Source organism: Nothoprocta perdicaria, unplaced genomic scaffold (genome assembly GCF_003342845.1).
Source record: "Nothoprocta perdicaria isolate Ctin4 unplaced genomic scaffold, notPer1 scaffold_3, whole genome shotgun sequence".
In the NCBI taxonomy this organism is placed as follows: Eukaryota; Metazoa; Chordata; class Aves; order Tinamiformes; family Tinamidae; genus Nothoprocta; species Nothoprocta perdicaria.
The window spans coordinates 1861773-1882691 of record NW_020455532.1 but is presented as its reverse complement, the minus strand read 5'-3'; the positions used below and the strand labels follow the sequence as shown (position 1 = coordinate 1882691).

The window sequence follows — 20919 nt, the reverse complement described above, 5'->3', positions numbered from 1 at the left end:
GAAGGGAGCAGAGAGCAGGTAGCAGTAGTTCAGGCTCTCTCAACCCGCTGTGCCCAAAGAGGTCCCCTGAAAGCAGCCCCAGCGCTGGCTAGTCTGGRTGTGGTGCGAGCCCCTCAGGATTTAAGCCTTGGCTGAGTCTGTGAGCAAGGAGATCAAGGCAATTTCTTAGATGAGGAGACTAAGAGGGCTCAGCAGGTCATCCAGGCTGATAACTGCATGGATTTCAGCTTGGATTGAGTGCAATACCTTATATTTGATAGAAATCTCTTGAGACTGTGCTGTTCCAGAGGTGCCTAGTGATAAACGTCACAGCGCAAAGCACAGACCACACCCTGCACAGGAATCCCAAGTCTGGGACTTTATTTATAAAATGACACATACAGAGACACATAGTCCTGAGCCATACCAGCTCAGCAGGGTCAATTTACTAGGCAGGGCACATGGAGAGCTTGGAAAATGACGGAGCTAGCTTGCCAGGGGTGCTTGCTATGCACAAAGCCTCTGTACATACTGCCGTGGGGAGCACGCTTGTGTCCTCCCATTGCTGAATGTATGTTGATGGATGCCACCATGCTACGTAGAGACTCGAACGAGAACTTTTCCCCTAACTTGGATGGAGGAGATGAGGACGGCTTGGTGGGATGATGTAGCCTTGGAGAGTGCTCAGGGACAACTTGCGCGCAAACACCCACTAAAGTGTTCAAGAGGTGTCTCCATTCCCCTGCTCATCTCCTTCCAGATGCACTAAAAGCCATGGAGGGGTTAAACTTCCTTCTTTCTGGGGTTATCCCTAGATCATTCCTGCCAGCCAGGGCGGGAGGAAGAGCCCGACAGTTCCCAGCAGGCACACGATGATGAACATCCAGAGAAAGATCCGGTCGATGACCATTGCAACGTACTTCCAGTCTTCCTTCACCTGGGAGAAGGAGAGGACAGAGAGGAAAGGCTGGTTATTGATGCTCTATCCAAATTAAAGCTTAGGAAGACTATTGGTGTGTCATTCCAAAATACAGTGTTTTAATCTAGCTCTGGAGAGYGGGGCAAGGAGGATTCTTGTCCGTGCAACCATCCTGTTCACTGGCAAAGATTTGTTTTGGGGACATGGGCCAGATTTCCAGACTCGCAGGGTTTGTGCAATTGCAGACCCTGATGGATAATTAAGCTTGTCTACACATTCCATCCCATTTCCTGTGAGCAACAGCTGTAATTGGGTGTGTATTCAAGTTGAGTGGGAAAGAAGTCTTAATTTTTCTAGACTCACTTATAGGTTACTGAAGCCAAAATCTTTTTGAGAAGGGATTTACTGCTTTGACAAAGGAGTGAAAATGAAGTAGCAAATGAAAGTAGTGGGCTTCTTCACCCTGTTTTTTCCCCTAGTTTTGCTTTGCTGTGGGAGGGTTTTCCAGCGAGTCCTCACTGAGGAGGTCTAATTTATCCCCTCAGGAAAGACTTGGTGTAAACGGCGATTTCATTAAGTGAGGAAACACATGTGCACAAAAGCCTCTCATTATATTACTGTTATTAATTGCTTTCCCAGGCAGAGGCCTGATCAGATGGCAGCGTTTTAATTGGCGCGGCTGTTCTAATGGAGCATTCCATGGTGCAGAGCAGCCCTGCCATTGCCTGGAGCTCTGCGCCGGGATTTGGACTGCAGCCAGGCTCTCGAGGACACGAGTCTCATGCGGAGCAGCTCCAACCTCCCCAGGGATGAGGGCGAACCGGCTCCTAGGACAGGACTAGAATCAATTGGCAGTAGAGATTTTTTTTTTTTTTAAGGATTTAATTTGCTGAATGTGTTCAGAATCCACTCAGGCGAAGGRAGCCATGTGAGCATCAGTGAAGAGCCGTTTGCAGCTTAGCTGTAGATGGTGTTTTCAGCGGCAGCTTCATTTTATAGAATTTTATCATTTGTCAAGCATTTGCAGAAAGATGCTTTCTGAGCGCAACTCATTGACTCTGTGCACTAGCCTGGAGTCTTTTCTTCCTTCCTCAGTCATGGATKCATCACCAAATTCATACCTTGTGGGGAGCTCACAAAAATCAGGATGTGTCAGGAGAGAAAACACACCCCTGGCTTCGGTGACAAATGCTGAGATGTTTTCCTGAGCTAATAGAATTATTTGTTGCAGGCAGGGTATTGCATTTGCCTCGTTTTTGGCGTGTTCAGCCCTTCACAAACTAATTCTGAGTCTTGGAATGTATTTGCTGAGCAGCTGTGTTCATCTGTGCCTTGACACAGGCAGCCTCCAGCTGAAGCAGTGCCTGCAAAGGGATCACTGCAACTACAATTAACTGATTAGTTGCTTTAGGGCATCTGGACTCGCTTCAGCTCCCTGGCTCAGGAAGCAGCTTTGTAAATGGGGAAATAAAAGGTGAGTAGTGGAGAACAGGTCATACTTGCCCGTAATTTGTTCTCTGAACAAATCTTAGATTTTTTGCAATACCTGGCTGTTTTCAGAAGCGTAACGATCAGTTATATATTTTCACGCAAGGGGTAATTTTATTCACTTTAAAAACAGCATTGACTTAAGCAGATCTTTATCATTGAATGGAGAGGTAATCAACGACTGCTCCCAAACCTCATTACCTTCCTGGGGGAAACTATGTTWTTTTACAATACCTAGCACAATGTTTTGCAATTAGGGAGCGTAAAAGCAATAGTAACTCTCAAAATTCAAAGGAAAGGTCACAGCAGATAATATTCTTTTGCTGTACTATTTTTCTGGTTTAGTCATTGTTTGCAGAGAGCTGGGGTGACACTCAGGCTGATGGTTCATATTCCTGGTGGGAAGGATGGCTAAGCAAGCTCTGAGTGTTTGCATTCCAGGGCTTAGYGGCTCATGATGTAACCAGAGAACAAATAATATTTGCATTTTRCCATCTAATGCCAGCTGCGAGACTGTAATGAACAAATATTCCCCATTCTAGTGAAGTAATAATCTTAAAAAAAAAAGTGGTAAGAGCTCACTCCAAGAAAGGACATAAGTTATAGGAGTTGCTCTTTAAGAAAAAAAGGGGAATGGGWGCAGAGGAGCAACCTAAAGAGTTCAAGAGCTGCTTGCATTTGGATGTAATGGCACAAATAGCCAGTCTCAGAAATGATGGCTGGGAGTTCAGGTGTTTGTAAATCAATGGCCATTTTCAGACTGAGAGCACACAGAAGGGCAAAACTGGAAATTATGGAGATACTGTGAGAAAATAGAGCAGAAAGATATATATATATATACACACTATATATATATATATATATATATATAAAAATATATATACACACACACACACACGTATAATACACACACATATAAATATACATATTTTATATATAGTATATAATTATAATATATATTATAATTATATATTATACTTATTTTATATATAATATATATCATATATCATATACTATATATATTGTAATATAATATATATGTTTATATATTAGATATTAGATATTAGATATTAGATATATTTTTTTCCTGGCTGCGTGGTAGCGTGCCTTTAACGGGCACTCTCCAGCAGCTCACGTGGCACACGTTCTGCAGCAGCAGCTCTGCCAGCACAAGGGCAGCTGTCAACATCTGGCAGCCCAAGTTCCGCTCTGAATTTTGATTAGTTTTTAAGAAGCTCGCTCGGAACTGCTTTCGGGAAAGGATCAGGGGCAGGAACCAGCTGACGCCTCYGTCCCCAAAATCTCGAAGCCTTCAGGAATCTGCAGCTCTGGTGGAGCCCATGGAGCTGCTTCCCTGGTGCAGCTCCTTCCAAATCATGGGACTGGGTGGGTAGGTGGGACCTCCAAGGAGCAGCTGATGCCCATGAGCAGGAGAAACACAGGCTAGAGCAATCCTGCGTGGGGCTTGTTGTACTTTATTAAAAATAAAACAGTGAGATTACCCTGTATTCCATCCCCCTCAGATTTATTTTTCTCCCATTTTTATTTTTAAGCCGTCTTCAAAGACTTTCTATTAGAGCAATCAGGAGAGAGACTGATGCAGTCACGAGGACAATGAGGCTTTCCCGACCGGAGTGTTGGTCGTCTGGTTATTTTGGCTCATGTGTGACATGCAGCTTGTCTTGCTTCCCAGTCGATAATTAATTTGTAATGGTATTTTTAACATATGCTGGGATGATTCAGTCTTCTTGTATTCCACCCGCTCCGCTCCTTTGTGTCTGTGTTGTTTGCAGATATTTTTTGCAGCAGACAACTGCTTCTTACATTTCCCATTTTCTCTTTGCTGAAGCACTTAATTAAACAAGCTATTTGCTTTTAATTTAGAAACATTGCCCTGTGGCAATGATGCTTTAGAAAAGAAAAAGGCTTCGGAAAAAGCCCTGTTCCTGTTCTGGAGTGGTGCGTGTCTCTAACAGTACTGCCCAAGCGAGCTGCAACCAAGGGGCTGCATCTACATCYGAGGTGAAGCTGATTTTTTTGGTTTGTTTTTGGAAACTTCCATCCCAGGAAGAAATGCCACAGTTTGAGTTTTTAAGATGAAGACAAGTTTCAAATACTTATTTGTTTTTTCCCCAAATTCCCCATTTCATTAGCTCAGCTCTGTTCCTTTCTTCAGTTTCAGGTGATAGTATTTCTTACTTCTCCCTCGTTTCCATCCAGAGAAAAGGTGGATCCCAAACAAGTTGGGATCTTGTTTGGGATGAAGTTTGGGATCTTGTTTGGATCCCAAGGAAGAAAAAGAACTATGGAATCTCAACACTAGGCTCAGCAATTATTGATCCAAATCTGCAGCACTGGACTCTGCCCTCAGTGCAACCCACGACTGATGTGAAAGAGCAGAAAACTGCACACAGATGGGCACTCCAGCTTACCTCGATGCCAGGACGGGGGCGATTGCTTCTCTCTTGCTTTCTGAGGATATTGCCAAGCTCCCCATGATCTGAGATGCTGGTGGGGCCATTTGGCAAGCAAAGGAGCCCGTTTCATGCCACAGCTTGGCCACGCTGTTCCGCTGCAGCCTGGTGCCTCGCTGCTCCTGGCAGTGGTTCCTCAGCGCCTCCCTTCGCCGTCACCTGCAGGTTTCAATGGGGCTTTTGCCAGAGGGATGAGCAGCCAAAAATGGTCTGGTTGGAGCCAGCGTGGCTGCTTCTCCACTGCTGCTTTTCATGCTCAGCACTGGGGAATAACTGCCTGGGATAATTGCTTCATTGCAAGAGGGAAGACTACTGGAAGGGGTAAGAAAATAGGTGGACTCTGAAGACTATTTTAATTTTAAAGAAATTTGAACTCTTGGATTACAAAGAAAGGATCCAYGATGCTTATTGACTCAGTTCTTGTTTGATAGCTACAAGCTCCYCAGAAGGAGGATCGGTAGAAATGAGAAGACTCATTGGGGCAATATTCTTCAATTGCACCAAGGGGACGGGCATGGTTCGGAAACAACCAAATTGCTTAAATTTACTTGTGATTACTCCTACTGGGGTAGAGCAGAGTTAAACTTCATAGTTCTGAAGCATCTGTGAAGGGCCTTAGCAAAGAGAGCTGGGCTGTTGCGTGGTGGAGGTGGCGATTCACAGCCCTTCTCTGCCGCAGGTTTGTTCTACAACCTTAAACAAGTCACCTCGCCTCTGTTTTTTGGCTCTCAGTCCTCAAAATAAGGAATAAACAGCAAGTCCCTCAAAGGGATGTCGTGAATTGAAAGATATTAAGGAACAGAATCATCTAGGTGGTAGCAAAGGGTGCATAAGTGGATAGCAGCACGTAAACTGTTGTTGATGCTGCTTACAGAGCAAGTGCTCAGTGCTGTGAAGAACGCAAATGTAAGAAGACAGACTTCATGCCCGAGACATCCTGCATAAAAACACCGAGACGTACGTCAACTGCAAATCTTAAGCCAACCAAATCATAAATATAGACCAAAAAAAAAGGTCTTTGTTGACAGATCTCTTTGGGAAAAGCCAGRTAAGACTTTTCTTTAATGCAAGAATACCTCAGCTTATCTTGTGGCATCCTCCAGCACTGCTATAATGAAGGGGCACACTGTATCCCTAGAGCCATGCGGACAGAGGGACAAGAGCCGCAGGCGGCCGTGATGCACGTGTGCCTTTCAATTATCATTAGTGTAATAAGTGCGTTGAGTCTCTCTGTAACTTCTCGAGCTTTTAGACGCATTTACCCCTTTAGAATATGTGGAAAATTGGTGTGTCCACTCACCTTCCTGCATATAGATCTGCCTAACCTGCCCACTAATCAAGAGCCATGTCCTGCAGAGCCAAGCACACCTTGTGACCAGGGTGGGAGATGGTGGGGCTGGTGGATGATGGATGATGATGGGGAGGTGGCAGAGTCTGCATTAGCAAATATCTGATAGCTGTATAGCCCACAGGTTTGGTCGGTTTCCCTTAGGGGATGATTTTTAATTTACCCAAGGATAAGAGGCGAAATTAGRACACTTACTGAGAAATCTGCGTCTTCTGCTCGTAGGTGGTCCGCGATATAATGAACGCCTTCCACCGCCAGCTTCAAGGCAGGAGACATCAACAGAAGGTGCTGCTCTTTGGCGCTGTGAGTGTTGGTCCCTTGGCCTGTCGTGCCAGTGGCCTCATTCCTTTTGCACTTACATTTGCACTGATAGGGTTTGTGCTGGGGCTGTTCTTCATTCAGGTGGCACCTCTGGGAAGCTGGAGAGCCGCTGGATTGGCCGTTGGTTTGGGAGGAATCTTCCTGCAGGTAGCAATACTGGATGCTGCGGGACCTGCAGCGGATGCTCCCTTCCTCTGCTTTGTTGGGACTGTACATCTGCTGAACACTCAACGACCGGCCTTTGGAGACGGACGTGCTCTGGGTGTCGCTCAGAGGGTGGCACGGGGACTGCGGCGAGGAGCAGGACACCTGAACGGGCTCTGGGTGCAGCACGGTGTACTGGCCAGAAGGGGATTTGCAGACAGGCTGCGTCTTGGCTGGCTCCTCGAGGTGGCTGCAGAAGGAAGGTGAGGGTGATGGCTCRTTACTCTGGGGGCTTGGGGAAGATGAGGTGGGGAAATTGGGCTCCATGTCCGTCTCAGACCAACCCCTTGGTGCGTTGGTCATTTTGTGCATGGATTCAATGAGTTTCTTGCAGTTGTCTTTCACTGCAGAGGGCCGCTTCATGAAAAGGAGCCGTGGGACTATGTCAAGGAAGATCCTCCTCACCCAGTCAGGCATGGTGTGGGTGCGTGGGGAGCGGTGGTGCACGTTGAGCACAAACACGGTGATGATGATAGACAAGGTGACAAATATCATGGTGAAGAGCAGGTACTCTCCAATCAGGGGGATGACCAAGGAAGTTGAAGGGATGATCTCGGTGATGAGCAGCAGGAACACAGTGAGTGACAGCAGCACCGAGATGCACAAAGTTATCTTCTCTCCACACTCGGAGGGCAAGTAGAAGACCAAGACCGTCAGGCACGAGATAAGCAGGCAGGGGATGATCAGGTTGATTGTGTAGAACAAGGGCAACCTCCTGATGATGAAGGAGTAAGTTATATCAGGGTAGATTTCTGTGCAGCATTCATATTTCTTGCTGTTGTAGTTGCCCACCGCATTTATGATGACCCATTCCCCACTCTCCCAGTAGTCGAGCTGGTCCACGTGGCTGTGCATGCTCACCAGGTCTATCTTGGCCTTGTCATAGGTCCAGGAGCCAAACTTCATCKTACAGTTTTGCTGGTCAAAGGGGAAGAACGTAACGTCAATGCTGCAGGAGCTTTTATAGATAGCAGGTGGCATCCATTTAATTCTCCCATCATAGAAGAGGTGGGCCTTGGTCAGATGGGTGACTGCAAAGTCACCATCAGCACTAGAGAGATAGAGAGAGATAATATGAGAAAAGGCTGAGGGGATTGTGCCTTCAAAGCTTGCAAAYTAGCAATTACATTGGACAAGTGACCCAGACAACAATCCAGGATTTTACATCAGCAAGTCTGTGGCAATCACTGTCTCTACAGCAGTGTCCATCCTCCAGGCTCTTGGGGAGGATCTGCAACCTGCATTAGTTCACCCAAAGAGGCAATACTGAAGCATACACACGTGCTCAAGCAGCGTACCTCCTTGTTCCAATAATCATCATGAAAGGATCTCTGTTTTCAAGTAATAAAATTATCCATTCTCTTGAAGGTGAGCCAGATCCTTAGGTAGGTAGCCTTTCTGCATAAGGATTCTCCAAAACTTTAAGCTCTCTCTCTCTCTTAACCCTATGCAGACAGTTTTGGTATCTGCACACAGTGACAGACCCTGACCCAACCTCTCTGATCTGAGCAGTGATGACACTTGGGCACAGCTGCAAATTTTTCATCCTGAATGAGCGTCTAAAAAGAGTCAGTCCAAGAGGCAGAAAGAGTGTGGGAAGCTGAACCCTCTGAAGAACAACGGCCCCAAGTTTCCCTCTTGGATAYGAAGCAAGAAGCCAACTGCAAGCAGCAGAGTGACGGCAAAGAGCAGTGATACTAAAAGGCAGAGAAGCCAGGGAGAGAAAGGAGAGATAAGACCTTGAGATGAATTATTCARTGCAATATAGCTGGAAAGCTGCCTGCCAAACCCCCGGCTGGGGCCGACCTCGGCTGCAGGGTCTGCTCCTCGGTGCAGCTCCACTGCGCTGGGCTCAGAGCCCTCCTCTTCCTCACCACAGAACCTGCATTGGGAACATCCCTCAGGATCCTTTCCAGCCGCTGGAAACACAGGCAGACCCCCCCCCCGAGATCAGAGCACCAACCTTCAGCTCTGAGCTACTTTTCCAGGTTTGTTGAAATAACAGAAAAGCAAATTCAGAATTATTGCTTGGTATGAAACAGGGGGTAACTAAAACTTATTCTTTCTGTAATGGAAATTCTTAATTCTTTGTGACAGATTTTGGAAAACAAAACTGCACAGAAGGATTTGGTCCTTTTTGTCCTCCGGACTTTCTCTAAAAACATTCCTGTTTTTGTTTTTTAAGACAGAAAAGCTAAAAATATGCACAAACTTATGCTGCCGTCCCTAAGGGTTGAGGCAAAAAACACCATTGCCTTTTCCCCAGCATGTAGGAAAGAGTGTCCAAATCCTCTTTCCTCTCCTCTCCTCTCTCCTTTCCTTTCCTTTCCTTTCCTTTCCTTTCCTTTCCTTTCCTTTCCTTTCCTTTCCTTTTCTTTTCTTTTCTTTTCTTTTCTTTTCTTTTCTTNTTTCTTTTCTTTTCTTTTCTTTTCTTTTCTTTTCTTTTCTTTTCTTTTCTTTTCTTTTCTTTTCTTTTCTTTTCTTTTCTTTTCTTTTCTTTTCTCTATTCTTTTCTTTCTTACACCTAATTTACAATCTAGGACCACTTTCTCTGACTAAAATCTATGTTTTGTCCTCCTGGGTTTGCCAGCCCTGTGAAGCCAGATTGAGGCATTAACCACACAGCAAGTGACACTCCAGCATTCACTGTTTTTGGTGGGTTTCCTCCTAAATCTCAGCAGGAATTTGGAAGTCAATTCTCCATTTAATGAGATCTCTGAGGTACAATTAAATCATTCATTAACAGAACAATATGTTTATAATTGGACTTAMATCAGCAAAAAGAGATAATGAGCATCCACCAGTGTTTTCCCTCTTAGGTAGAGCATTGTATAAGTGGTCAGATAAATAATATGCAGGTATATTTTTCATTTTGAAAACTGCTGGAAAACTTTCAGGTTCTGGTTACTTGTGGAGATGAGATGCTCCTGCATTAAGCTCTGCAGGCTCTGGACACACTCATGGTATCTTCTTTGCTGTGCAGAAATGCACCCCTGAAGTTTGGGGTCAGGGTAAAATGCAAAAAAGGGTAGGGAATAAATTGACTGGCGAGCAGGGCATGACATTTGTTATAAACAGGGTTGCTGCTTTGATGAGAAAAGGTTTCCTTTTTTTTTTTTCCTATTTGTTTTTCTCACATATCTTTTAGGTTCACATGTTATTACAAATAATAATTCATTGTCATTGCGGGAGGGAAAGCTGGAGCAAAATTGCTCCTTGCAACCCGGAGTCACCTAGTGACTCCTTGAGAAGCCACAAAACATCCCAAGAACCTCCTGCTTTTCCCTTCGCAACCTCGTAGAGCTGTGAAGCAGATCCACTGGCTTCAGGTAGGCTTTATTGGACGTGTTTGAGCTTCTCATGAAGCTCAGAGTAGAGATAGCCGAGTAATTGGTAAGCGGGGGTAAATTAGTCATGCTGCTGTAGATGGATTGCATCCGAGCTAGCTCTACTGTGCAGTGATAGTGGTGGCACTTGTCTTGGTCCTTTGTGCTATATATGTATATCTATAAATACATATATACATATATATATAACGAGATACATATATATGGCATATATATGTATTTTTTAGTGTGTATATATATATATATATTTATTTGTAATTTGCCAGGCATCATACCACCCACACAGTACGAGCATGTTTACTGGATTTGAAGCTATGCCAGCAGTGTGGGTTTCCTCCTAGAGAGAGGCCTTCTTTCCGGGTGAATCCTTCATGTTAAGACAGCCAACGGGGTCACCCAACTGCYGATGGACTTTCAGAGCCTTTCCCCTATCGTTTCCTCCAAGAAACGACGTTGTGCCAATTGACTGCAAAGCCTGAGGAGACCCTGTTTGCTTGTAGAAGCTTTTGCTGTGGGGAAGCCAACTCTCAGCCAAGTCACCCCAACAGCTCTGACTGTGAAATGTGAGTTTTGCCTTAGACAGCAAGGAGATCTGGTATAGTGGGACAGAGAAGATGTGTTTTTGTAGCCATGCCTTTGTAGTGGTGACACATTTTCCTCTTATTGAGCCTAGACCGTAATGTTGTGACAGTTGTCAGGAAAAACCATTTGGAAGAAAGAGCTGGTAAGAGAGGTAAACGGCACAGCAAGGACTCGGGAGAATTAAGACAGCCAGGCTCTCCTGATTGCTTTGACCTGACAGCCCTAAACACCTGTCAGTAATAAAGTACCAGAGCTCTCATATTTTCATGTCAAATACAATAGTGCACATCAATAAAGGCAGAAGACAGATGCTTTTTTTCCTTTTCTGCTGGATATACTTCTTTGATACTTTGATTGCACATTTCTAGAATAAATGCTTTACTTTTGAGAACTTCGAGTTTTTAAAGGTTCAAGAACAGCACTGTTTTGCTGGCAGACGTCAACTTTGCTTCATTAAAAAGCTCTGCTGATGGGGAATTTCTTTGCCAGCTTTTATTTCTCCAGCAGTTGGGAGATACATCATCTCACAAATTAAATGTTTTCAGAATGCATGCAAATGAGGCACACATTTATTTTAATTTCTGATTATATAATTTAAATCCAAACTGAGCTTTAAAAGCCCGAAAAATTAACTATATGCATATAAGGCTATAGCTACAATGCCCCTCATTTAAAGCTTTTTTCATCTAACAGCACTAACCAATCCAGAAGGGGGTCATAAGACCCTTCAAAAGACTCTGGTAAACATTAGACTCATCTGTGATATTCAGATTAACTTATTTTTCAAAAGCAAAAGACAGAATTCTTTGCTCAGCAATTTGSACTGTCAAAATGGTCATGACAAATTCATAGGATCATAGCAACCTCAATTGTTCTATGGAACCTTTGGAGATTGTCTAGTCCAAAGCAGGGCCAGCTACAGCAGGTTGCTCAGGACCTTGTCCACTTGGGTTGTGAATATCCCTAAGATGTTGTCTCCTTGGTTACAAGACAGATGAGTCCACCTACATCTTAGGTAAACAGATGGAGATATCTATGCTGAGATGTGTACGTCTGTAGAKATGGACTTCTGTCGAGCCCAGCTCAGGTTTTGCTTGCTTCACATGTTTTTAAATCACTGGTAATGGAAATTCCTCCTATTCCTCAGTAAAATGARCATCTGCCTCAGAAATGGCAGTACTACAATGAGAATTTTATGCTTGTTTCAGCACAGGACTCTARTCAAAGCTCAGTTTGTGCACTTTGAACCTTCCCTTTGACAAGAACCCTCATCAGCTCTTTGGACACAAATTTCTACCTGTCTCAAGAATAAAGGTAGGAGAAAGGCTTGGATGTTAGCTCAGCAACAGAGCGTGAGAGAGATCTCTTTTACAGATTTCCTTCTATTGGTTTCTGCATTGCTGGAAAGATCTTGAGGGCAAATCTCAAAGACATCYAGAAACACAATTTGTCTCTAAAAGCATAGTGATCTTAAAGTCCAGAAGAAGCAGGAAAATCTAAGTGCAAAGTAGCAATTATGGGTCCTTTATAAGCACAATCTAGTGCAAAATTACAAGATAACGCTGGGTTGGGAAGMGTCAATAAACAATGAAAAACATCAAGAATATTTCCAATATTTTTAAGGTTAGACTAGGGCAGCTTCTGGTTTTATTCCACAAGCCTCATTGGCTGCAGACGCAGTAGTATAGTTCAAAAGAACCAGTCACTACAGTGTAGTTCAAAAGAACTTGCCCCTGTCTCATGATTTTCAAAAGCCGCCTACCAGCTGATCTTCTAACCCAGCCCAGTAATCCTGTGTGTCTGGGTGAATTCCTGAAGATACTCCCTGCTCCTAATTACAGAAACTTCTATCTGAATTCTTTTCATGTACARTCTTGCCTTTTATTCTTTTTTGTGTGTGTGTCTGTGAAAGCTAAAGCAGGAATTTGCTAAACTGCTTTAACAACTCGTGGTTAGCTATTCTGGAATAGMTAACACCAGAAAATATTGAGAAAAGGAAAATTCTAAGTCTGAATATTCCCAATAGCTTCTTCTCAGGTATTACAGTCACCAGGTAAAGAAAAGTTGCAGTGTTATCGTGACTATCTAGTCACGACTATCGTGACTATCTAGTGACTAGCGTGACTATCTAGTCAAGAACAAGCCAGCAAAGCTCACATTTCAAATTTAACTTTAAATATACTCAGAAATACACAAAATGTGCTTTAAGTCCATTCATAAACAGGCAAAGAAGTTAATGCAGAGGGTTAGATAATTCATTTATAAATTATTTGATCGTGTCTATAGAGCCTTTACAAGCTCAGCTAGAGAACAGCTGGCCTTCTTGGCAAGGAAAGAGAAAAAGAGGCTCTGCCATCTCAAACTCATATTCCTCCCTTATACATATGTTTTGTCACATCCAGTAGAAACTATTTACAGAGTCTTGGAACTTATCTCATCAAGCCTGAAAACCCAATAGCATATTAATTTCCCCATAGGATATTAATTTGGTTTTAGCTCCCTTATAAATGTTGACAWCTTACAAATACTCTCGAGGCCGAACCAGCCTAGTCTACTTATTTAATTTGGGCCTCTAGAGTGAATAAATGGAAGGTTTTGACAATAATGAGCTCAGATAAGAGTATAATCCGCAAGTCGTTAGGTTTCCTTGAAGATGGAAATCTCAAATCAGTTTAAATTCCACCATTTCTATATATTCGCCAAGATGAAAACAGGAGATGCATTAGCTGATTCTCCTGTCCAGAAGCTCCTTTTTTTCCCCCCCAAACATGGTATCCCAAAGGGAGATGTCATCATCCTGCCAGGGCACCATATATAAGGTCCAACTRAAATAATAACTGGAGCTGGAGGCATGGCTGTTGAACAGGAGACCGAAGTRCAGGATGCTGATTGTACTTCACAAGACAGAAAACAGTCCACGTGAAGTATGTTTGACACTACTTGCAAGAGCATGGGCAAATATAATATTAAAGAGGTGGAGAAGTAATGGAAAACCGTTACTGGCTAATGGTTGGTGCCTACCTACATGTTTAATTCATGGATAAAGTAACCAATTAAAAATGCATGATAGACTCATGGCAACCAACAGCGGAATATATGATTATTGATGATTAATATGGAGGATATAGCTTGGATTTAGAGCTGTAGGGCACTCAGAGGTCCAGAGCATCACAGCAGGGTGGCCAGAGCCTTCTATCTAGCAGAAGGTGAGACAAGGAGGCACATGCAAAGAGTCCAGCAACTCCAGCAGATGAGTGGCTTGGACAATGATGGTCCCATTGAGTGTGGAGGTTTACATAGCACTTTATTTCCTTTGGCACTACTGCCTATCCCAGGAGCCTTCAGAAGCTCCTGCAATGATAATCTTTATCAGTGTCATAAATTAAGCAGTGATTTCTCCACCCCTAAGACAGACAGGCACATTCAGTTCCTCCAGTGCAAGCTGCGAGCACCTTTCTAGGCTGCAATGTGAAGCACTTGTCACATAATATTCTGCCCTGAGYGTGTCCCTGTAGGGTAGGAAGGCCCAAGTGCCTATGAATTAATCATTTTCATTGCTCTAATCTCTCAGAGGTGCTATATGAAGGCTCGGTCACTTCCAAGAGGTTTGCAATCACTCCTTACCTCCAAGGATCAGAAACAAGCTATTGGAAAAGATAACAATATCAATAGTTTGCAAAGCTCACAATCCCCCAGACAGGTTTCTCCCTCAGCCAATTCTTGGGAAAACAAAAGCAAAATTGTATCAAACTAGGACCAGACAACTGTTCATTAAAAAGAGTCTGCCTTTCATGGTGAGCATTGTCTTTGAGTGCTAGCCATGGACAAAGACATTTTTGTTTGAGGCTTGCAGCCAGTGTTTTCCCTGGAGCAGGTGCTGGATCGGGAAGCTGAGCTATTTCAGCATCCGAGAAGACTGGAGAGCTCTGGTGCGATAAGCAAAGTCTAGGAGAAAAATTATTAATCTTGGGATGTGGACACCCTTTCCGAGAATATGGGCTCCATAGGAAAGGAAAGAAAACTTGCCCCTTAGGAAACTTGCCCCATAGAAAATAAACTTGCCCCATAGAAAAGAAAGCCACTGCCCCAACCAAAGCCTGCATGTGGGAGACAGATTTCGAGCATTTGGATTTCAGGTACAAACATCTGTCTGGAATAAAACCCTAGCATTGCATTGCACTGACCTGGAAACTAACATTCAAGCTTTGCCTTAGCAGAGAGTTTCTAAGATGGGTTTCTAGTCACCCTGCTCACACTCACTTGTTGTAGAGGACAATATCCGGCCTCCAGATGAGCTCTGAGGGGATTCGGATGGACGTGACGTTCTCGTACTCTTGGGGGTCCCAGCGCAGCTTGTAGTCGTGCCATTCCTRCCCAAAACAAGGTGGTTGCCAAGCTGGGCGGGTTTGGATTGCCAGACTGAGGGGGAACGGGGAAAAGCACGTATTGTGGTGCACCCACCTGCTTCACCCACACATTCGTGGTCATCATCTGATTCTTCTCGTCCTAAAAGGCAAGATCAGGCTTCCGTTACTGGAACARGTCAAGTAGCCCAAAGAACGCATGAAACTTTTCCTAACTGTAATGCATTTCATAAATACCTCAGGAATAAATGCAATCGTTATCTTGGAAATAAAAACCAGATGTTTCTGCCAGTTAACATGGGAGAGGGCACAGCTGTTTGATACTCCTGAGCAGCTGAGCCTGCACCGAAGCGATCCTGTGGGCAGAGCAATTGAAATTGTTGGAATTTGTCTCAGTGCCGATGGATTCAGCCTGGGACCACGGGACAGGCGGAGGAAAATGCTCCAGGTCGGCTCTGACCTCAGCACAGAGGGAAGGGACGGCCAGTTAAATACATTCCCCCTCATATGTTGCGTATACACCACGTACGGATGATATTAGCTTTATATGCAAGCACTTATATGGTGAAACGTTATTGATACAGGCAGTTCTGGAACCCTGAAGCTCAATAGTGTTCCTCTTTCTGCAAAATACATGAGCTTAGTCGGGGCTGACTTTCATGGGCAAACCCGAGTGGCACATAACCTTTTGAAAATCCATCATCGGGTGCATACCCATGCAGTGAATGGACAGACTTTTTTTCCACTTCCAGGCATAAGAAGGTAAAAATACACACATAATTTTAAATAATGCATGGCAGATACAATGCTGGCAGCCCTGTAGTAGAATTAGTTACTATTTGCTGCTTGTCTTTCGTGCTGATTACAATCCTTGTGTAAATAACCGAGGTGAACTACTGGGGCAGAGCCTAGAGCTTGCCCAATTAAAGTGCTGCAGCAGAGCGAAGAGCTGATTTGCCTGTTTATCTGCTTTTGCTTCCTCTTTGGCCTGGCGTCAAAAGCTGCGGGGCTGACAGGGCTCCTTTGGACCAAACCACTCATCGTTAACCTCACTCTCCTGTGAGGTTAATGAATTCTGAATATTAAAAGCCRTGAGATTCCCTGGTGGAAGTTCCTGCTCGCTGTAGACCTCGACACTGCACCCAACGGCAGGAGGATCCGCAAGGTGCTAGAGACACGGAGATGGGACCTAGGAGCCCACGCGTGGTTCTCAGGGGCTGCTCCTAGACTCGTGCCTTGATCCCCTCCATCCTCCCTGGTCTCYGAATAGCCTCAGGGCACTGGGGTGGGCTAAGAGATGCCAGTTTGATTGTTTTCTCCCTGGTATCTGGGTACGGTTCTGATTTCTCTTCTCCTCCAATCCCTGCCATACCACGAGCCCCTCTGCAGAGCTGCCTGCCAGCTGCGCTCCTAAAAACTGACAGGATTTTTAAATCACGTCTTCTTAAGGACCCTGGGACCAGCACTGCGAAACGTGCGCATTGATCCCACGCCTGCACCATTCAGCAGGTGCAGAACAGAGCGTCTCCCTCCTGCCTCCAGCGTCACCAATGCCTCATTTGGCCTTATCAATTATTCAGATTTAAACCGTACAGTTCCAGCAGCAGCAGACAGCCCTGGAGCCCCCAGGCTCACGTAGGGAGGAGGGAACGTCTCTGCTGGATGCCAATGCTTTTGCACAGAAGATGCTGCAAAACTCGAGGAACTCATGGGTTTGATTTCCCAGCTCCTGGCTAAGCCGGGCTGATGCCCTTGCCTCCCATGTGAGCCCAGCAGCCCCAAATATTACTTTTCCCTATGTAAAAAGCTGCCTCTCTGTTCTTCCCTCCTCACACTGAGTAAATCCCAATGGCAAACTGAAGGCCTAAATAATTGGGACTACCCAAGAACGAAGATCATAATTTCCCACCACTGAGGAAGAGGCCAAATAGCTCCTGGAGGGAACAGGAAGAATTGCTGCAACACCATGTGTTGAAAAGGTATTGAGGGTCTCTTAGGGTTTTCCTTTATTGCTTAGGCTATTAGAGTTATCCCTGGTAGAGTTGCTGGAGCTAAGGAATTGCAGCTTCTCTAAGGAAGAAAACCAAAATTACGGCCAGTCGTTGTGCCTGAAAGTTCTTTCTCCTATTATATACATTTTATATTTATGTAAATAAGTGCATTTAAATTATGAGAGATATCAAGGGTCAATAACTGTCCTATGAGCCCATGTAAATGATAGTGTTCATAATCATGGATTCAATTCTAAATTTGATTTTTTCCCTTTAGCCAATGTCCTCCGGCATTTGGACCAGGTGCTGCCCTGCCCTGTGGGGATCCATTTCCCCTGGAAAATGGGGAGATTTGGTGGGAAATCAGAATTTTGCCTGCAACGAGCACAGTCCTGACCACAAAACCTGAGTGCTCATCACGTTCAGCGCCTGCACTTACGACGTCGATGAGCTGGGCGATGGACAAGCCGAAGCGCACGAGCACCACGTCAGAGATGTTGGCCACGGGCCGGGACCACTTGTTATACCCGGAGAAGAGCTTCTTCAGGAGACGCTCCTCGGCGTGGGCTCGGGTCTCCACGTGGCCACCAGCTGGGGACAGGCAAAGAGGGCGGTGAGGAGCACGGAGGTACCACCCCCCCTRGGACACCCCTTGTCCACCCAGTCCCTGGTCACCGCTGCACCCACCACAGCTGAGCCCCAGCTCTAGCACTTGCAGGTGCGGTGGCTGCTAAAGCCAGTGGAAAAAAAAAACACAACACAGCTAATCTGCCCCAAATGCCATTTGTGATTCTTCTGAGCCACGTTGCTAGCCTGGAAGCATCACAGAGGGATGCTCGCTCTGCTGGTCTTGGGGCACAAACAGGGGGAGCAAAGCAGGCTGCTAGGGGTGCTCAAAAGCTGGAAAGGAGAAAGGAGCTTTTCTCCAGCAAAACATGGGCTTTTTTGGATATGCACATGAAAGATGGGCTCAAATATATTGGGGAGAAAAAAAAAAAAAGCAAAATGGTTAATAAGCAGAAAATAAARGCAAACCATAGTGAGTAAAGGCTGGCATAAAGGGACAGGAGGGTGCATGAGTGGGGGAAAAGCCTTGGTGCAAAGGAGAGGGCTTCCTTGCAAGCCAGTGGCAGGGAGAAGAGCAGGAGTCAAAACAGYCTCATCCAACTCACCGGGGAAGACGCTGGCACACAGGAGCAGGAGGAGGTTTCTGTCGGACACGCGAAATCCCATGGTGGAGCTGAGCTCGGTCCCTAGTKCACGGAGTCTCCCAACAGGGCAACTTTCCCTTCCCGAGTCTCCGGAYGCTCCAGCTTCATTCCCTTAAGCTGCTCCTTCTCCCTCTTCCCCCCGGCATGAGCGGGGCAGGAGAACCGGTCCCTCCCTGCCCTTTTCCTCCCCCCCGGGGGATGCTCTTCCCCGGGGATGGGCAGGGGCTGCGGGCAGCCCTTGGAGCCCGGCACGTGCGGAGTCTCCTGCTGCTCCGCTGCCTTCCCAAGCTGGGCTGCTCCCTCGCCTTCCTGCTGCCGCCTCCTCAGGGTGGTCCGGGCTGCGCGGAGCAGCCGGCAGCGCCCGGGGAGGGTTGTATATTTAATGCATGCGGACCTGCCCACCGCCTGCTCACGAGGAGGAGGAGGAGGAGGAGGAGGAGAAGGAGAGAGGCTCTGCGCTCCGGCTGCCGGGGAGGAAAACTTTCAGCGGGAGAATAATCGGGATAGGGGGACCCAGGCTGCCAGAAGGGGCAGATTTGGGGGTCACTGGTGCCCTTCCATAGCCCCTGAAGTCCAAGCAGCTCCGTGCACTGATGCTCCTGCTCAGCCGCTCCAGAGCAGGTGCTGTCACAGATCACCCCGTGGAAGGGGTGAGGATTATCCGAGAGGGAAGGGCTGCAAGGCAATGACCAGCCCTGCAGCTCCGTGCACGGGAAGGGAAGAGCGGAGCCCTCCCTGCTCCCGCCACAGGGAGCTCTGATGTTCACACGGTCATTTCCCCACCGAGAGCGAGCGGGTTTCATTCTGAGGAGGGGTGATTTTGCCAACTGCAGAATTAATCAAAGCCTGTTCCAATAGCAACATGTTTCATGCTTAATAATTTCCCAGAGAATCTCAGATAACTTCCAACAGATGAGACTGATGGCTGGAAATGGGCAGGATTAAAGCAACCAAAGAAATTAGGTCTGTAGCGAGATTATGAGTAAAATCAGTGTTGCAGCAAACTCTTCTCATTGCATCTTGTTTCATTGCTTCCTCAACAGTTGTCAGCCTTTTTGCATTACCCGCATTTGTTTTTTCCTATTGGAAGTACACATTTCCAGGTGATTTGTCTTTGATGGCAGGAATTGCCAGCTGAGCACCTCTCATTTGCACCCAGCATCTGAGAACRAGACACACTATAATTGTCTATAGGGTGACCATAAAGTCTGTATGTGCTACCTCACTGAAGCTGACGAGTGTCTGTAAAATGGGATTTGCACTGGATGTCTGTAAAACAGGGTTTGCAAAGGCCATTTTTCAGGGGTTAGTGCTCTGCATAGGTCATGCGTTGGGCAACYACACTCCAGGGACCCCAAATCAGCCAGTCCCTTTGGAAAATCTTGGATATCAATTATAGAGGTATCCTTGACTACGGGCCTTTCTGTGCAGAGCAATTCAAATCCCATGGACATACTCCATCCATCTTCACCCTGCATCAGTTTCTGTGCTGGTGAGCAAGGAAGCTGGCTGGCAAATACTGCCTTTAAATTAACCCTATAAATAACATTGATTAAAAATGGATTTCCTTCTTTTGGAAATTAAACATAAATCATCATATCCTATTAGTGAGAGGTTCTTCCCTCACCTCCCTGGCCTTATTTTTATACGTCAGGGAAGGAGTATATTTTACAGAGGTTTCTGCGCCTTAAGTGACCTTGTTAAATCTCACTGCCTGTTTCTTTCTGCATCATTGGGCCATAACAAAATTTCCATCAGCTCCTCGATGTTTTTGGAAGGCAATGTTTTCCACCAGTACACGTGCTGGGGCCTCAGCCTGACTGGGACAAAAGATGCAATTTAAGGGGTTTAATGAATTTTTATTGTGGGAGAAAGCCGCAATTCTAGCCTGATTCTCAGGCACCCAGCTCTGAGCCTCATCATCATTATTATCTTCCATTGTTGGGAAAAGATGTGGATAATACGGGGAATCCAGATGTTCAAAAAACTGGATCTGAACCACCCCGCTACAGAAGATTGAGCTCAACATAATAAAGGCAGCGTTTCCTCCAAGCTTTTCAGTGAAATCTCAGGCTTTTTCTTGGAATACTGAAAGAAGGAAAGAAATCCACCCTGTGCAGGGGCACGGAGCCAGCCTGAGCTGTACGGCCGGGGCACCCGAGGGCCGACTGCTTTCTTTGAACTCACTTCTCTTGCTCTTCTCGGTCTGCGCTGCTGCTGCCAGCTCTGCAGGGCAAGTCCTCGACCCGGTGCTTGCTTTGCAAAATGTCACGGGAATGTTTGGATGCACAGAAACAGGACACAGCAATAATTGTAATAGCAATATTGCTAATGATGCCCCCTGCTTGTAATTTTTCCTATCTATTTGGGCTTTGCACAGGGGACAAAGAAAATTAATGGGAATGTGGGAAAATACTCTGYATTCAAAGCAGTCTCCCCTCCAGATCTGATTTCTTTTCCCTTGACTCTGTTCCAGTGGTGAAGCAAAATTCTCCCTCTCCTTGCTGACAGCTTCCTTGTCATCAGAGATTTCAGGTGGAGAAGCAGCAGCAAGAGTGAAGCCAAGAGGAAGGGCGACCTGTGCTCCGAAACGGGCAGCGAGGAGGGACGTGCGAGGCCGTGGCTGGAAAGCCTGGGCTCCGTCTGCCTCCGGGGAAATCCTCRCGGCACTGCTGCCTTCCCAGGGGTGAC

At 45.8% G+C, this 20919-nt stretch overlaps 1 protein-coding gene across 2 annotated transcripts; it reads right to left on the bottom strand.

Annotated features, from left to right (window-relative positions):
• Positions 1 to 342: 342 nt before the first annotated feature.
• CHRNA4 (cholinergic receptor nicotinic alpha 4 subunit) lies at positions 343 to 18357 on the bottom strand. Of its 2 annotated transcripts, XM_026042258.1 has the most exons (6): positions 18190 to 18357; positions 17457 to 17608; positions 15124 to 15168; positions 14923 to 15032; positions 6404 to 7784; positions 343 to 916 (listed from the first exon to the last, which is right to left on the bottom strand). In XM_026042258.1, the coding sequence occupies exons 1-6, from the start codon at positions 18248 to 18250 to the stop codon at positions 791 to 793; spliced, it is 1875 nt and encodes a 624-aa protein (XP_025898043.1). In that variant the 5' UTR covers positions 18251 to 18357; the 3' UTR covers positions 343 to 790. The 2 variants fall into 2 exon arrangements, with proteins under 2 accessions (XP_025898043.1, XP_025898044.1); XM_026042259.1 differs by lacking the exons at positions 14923 to 15032; positions 17457 to 17608; positions 18190 to 18357.
• Between the last annotated feature and the right edge of the window lie 2562 nt (positions 18358 to 20919).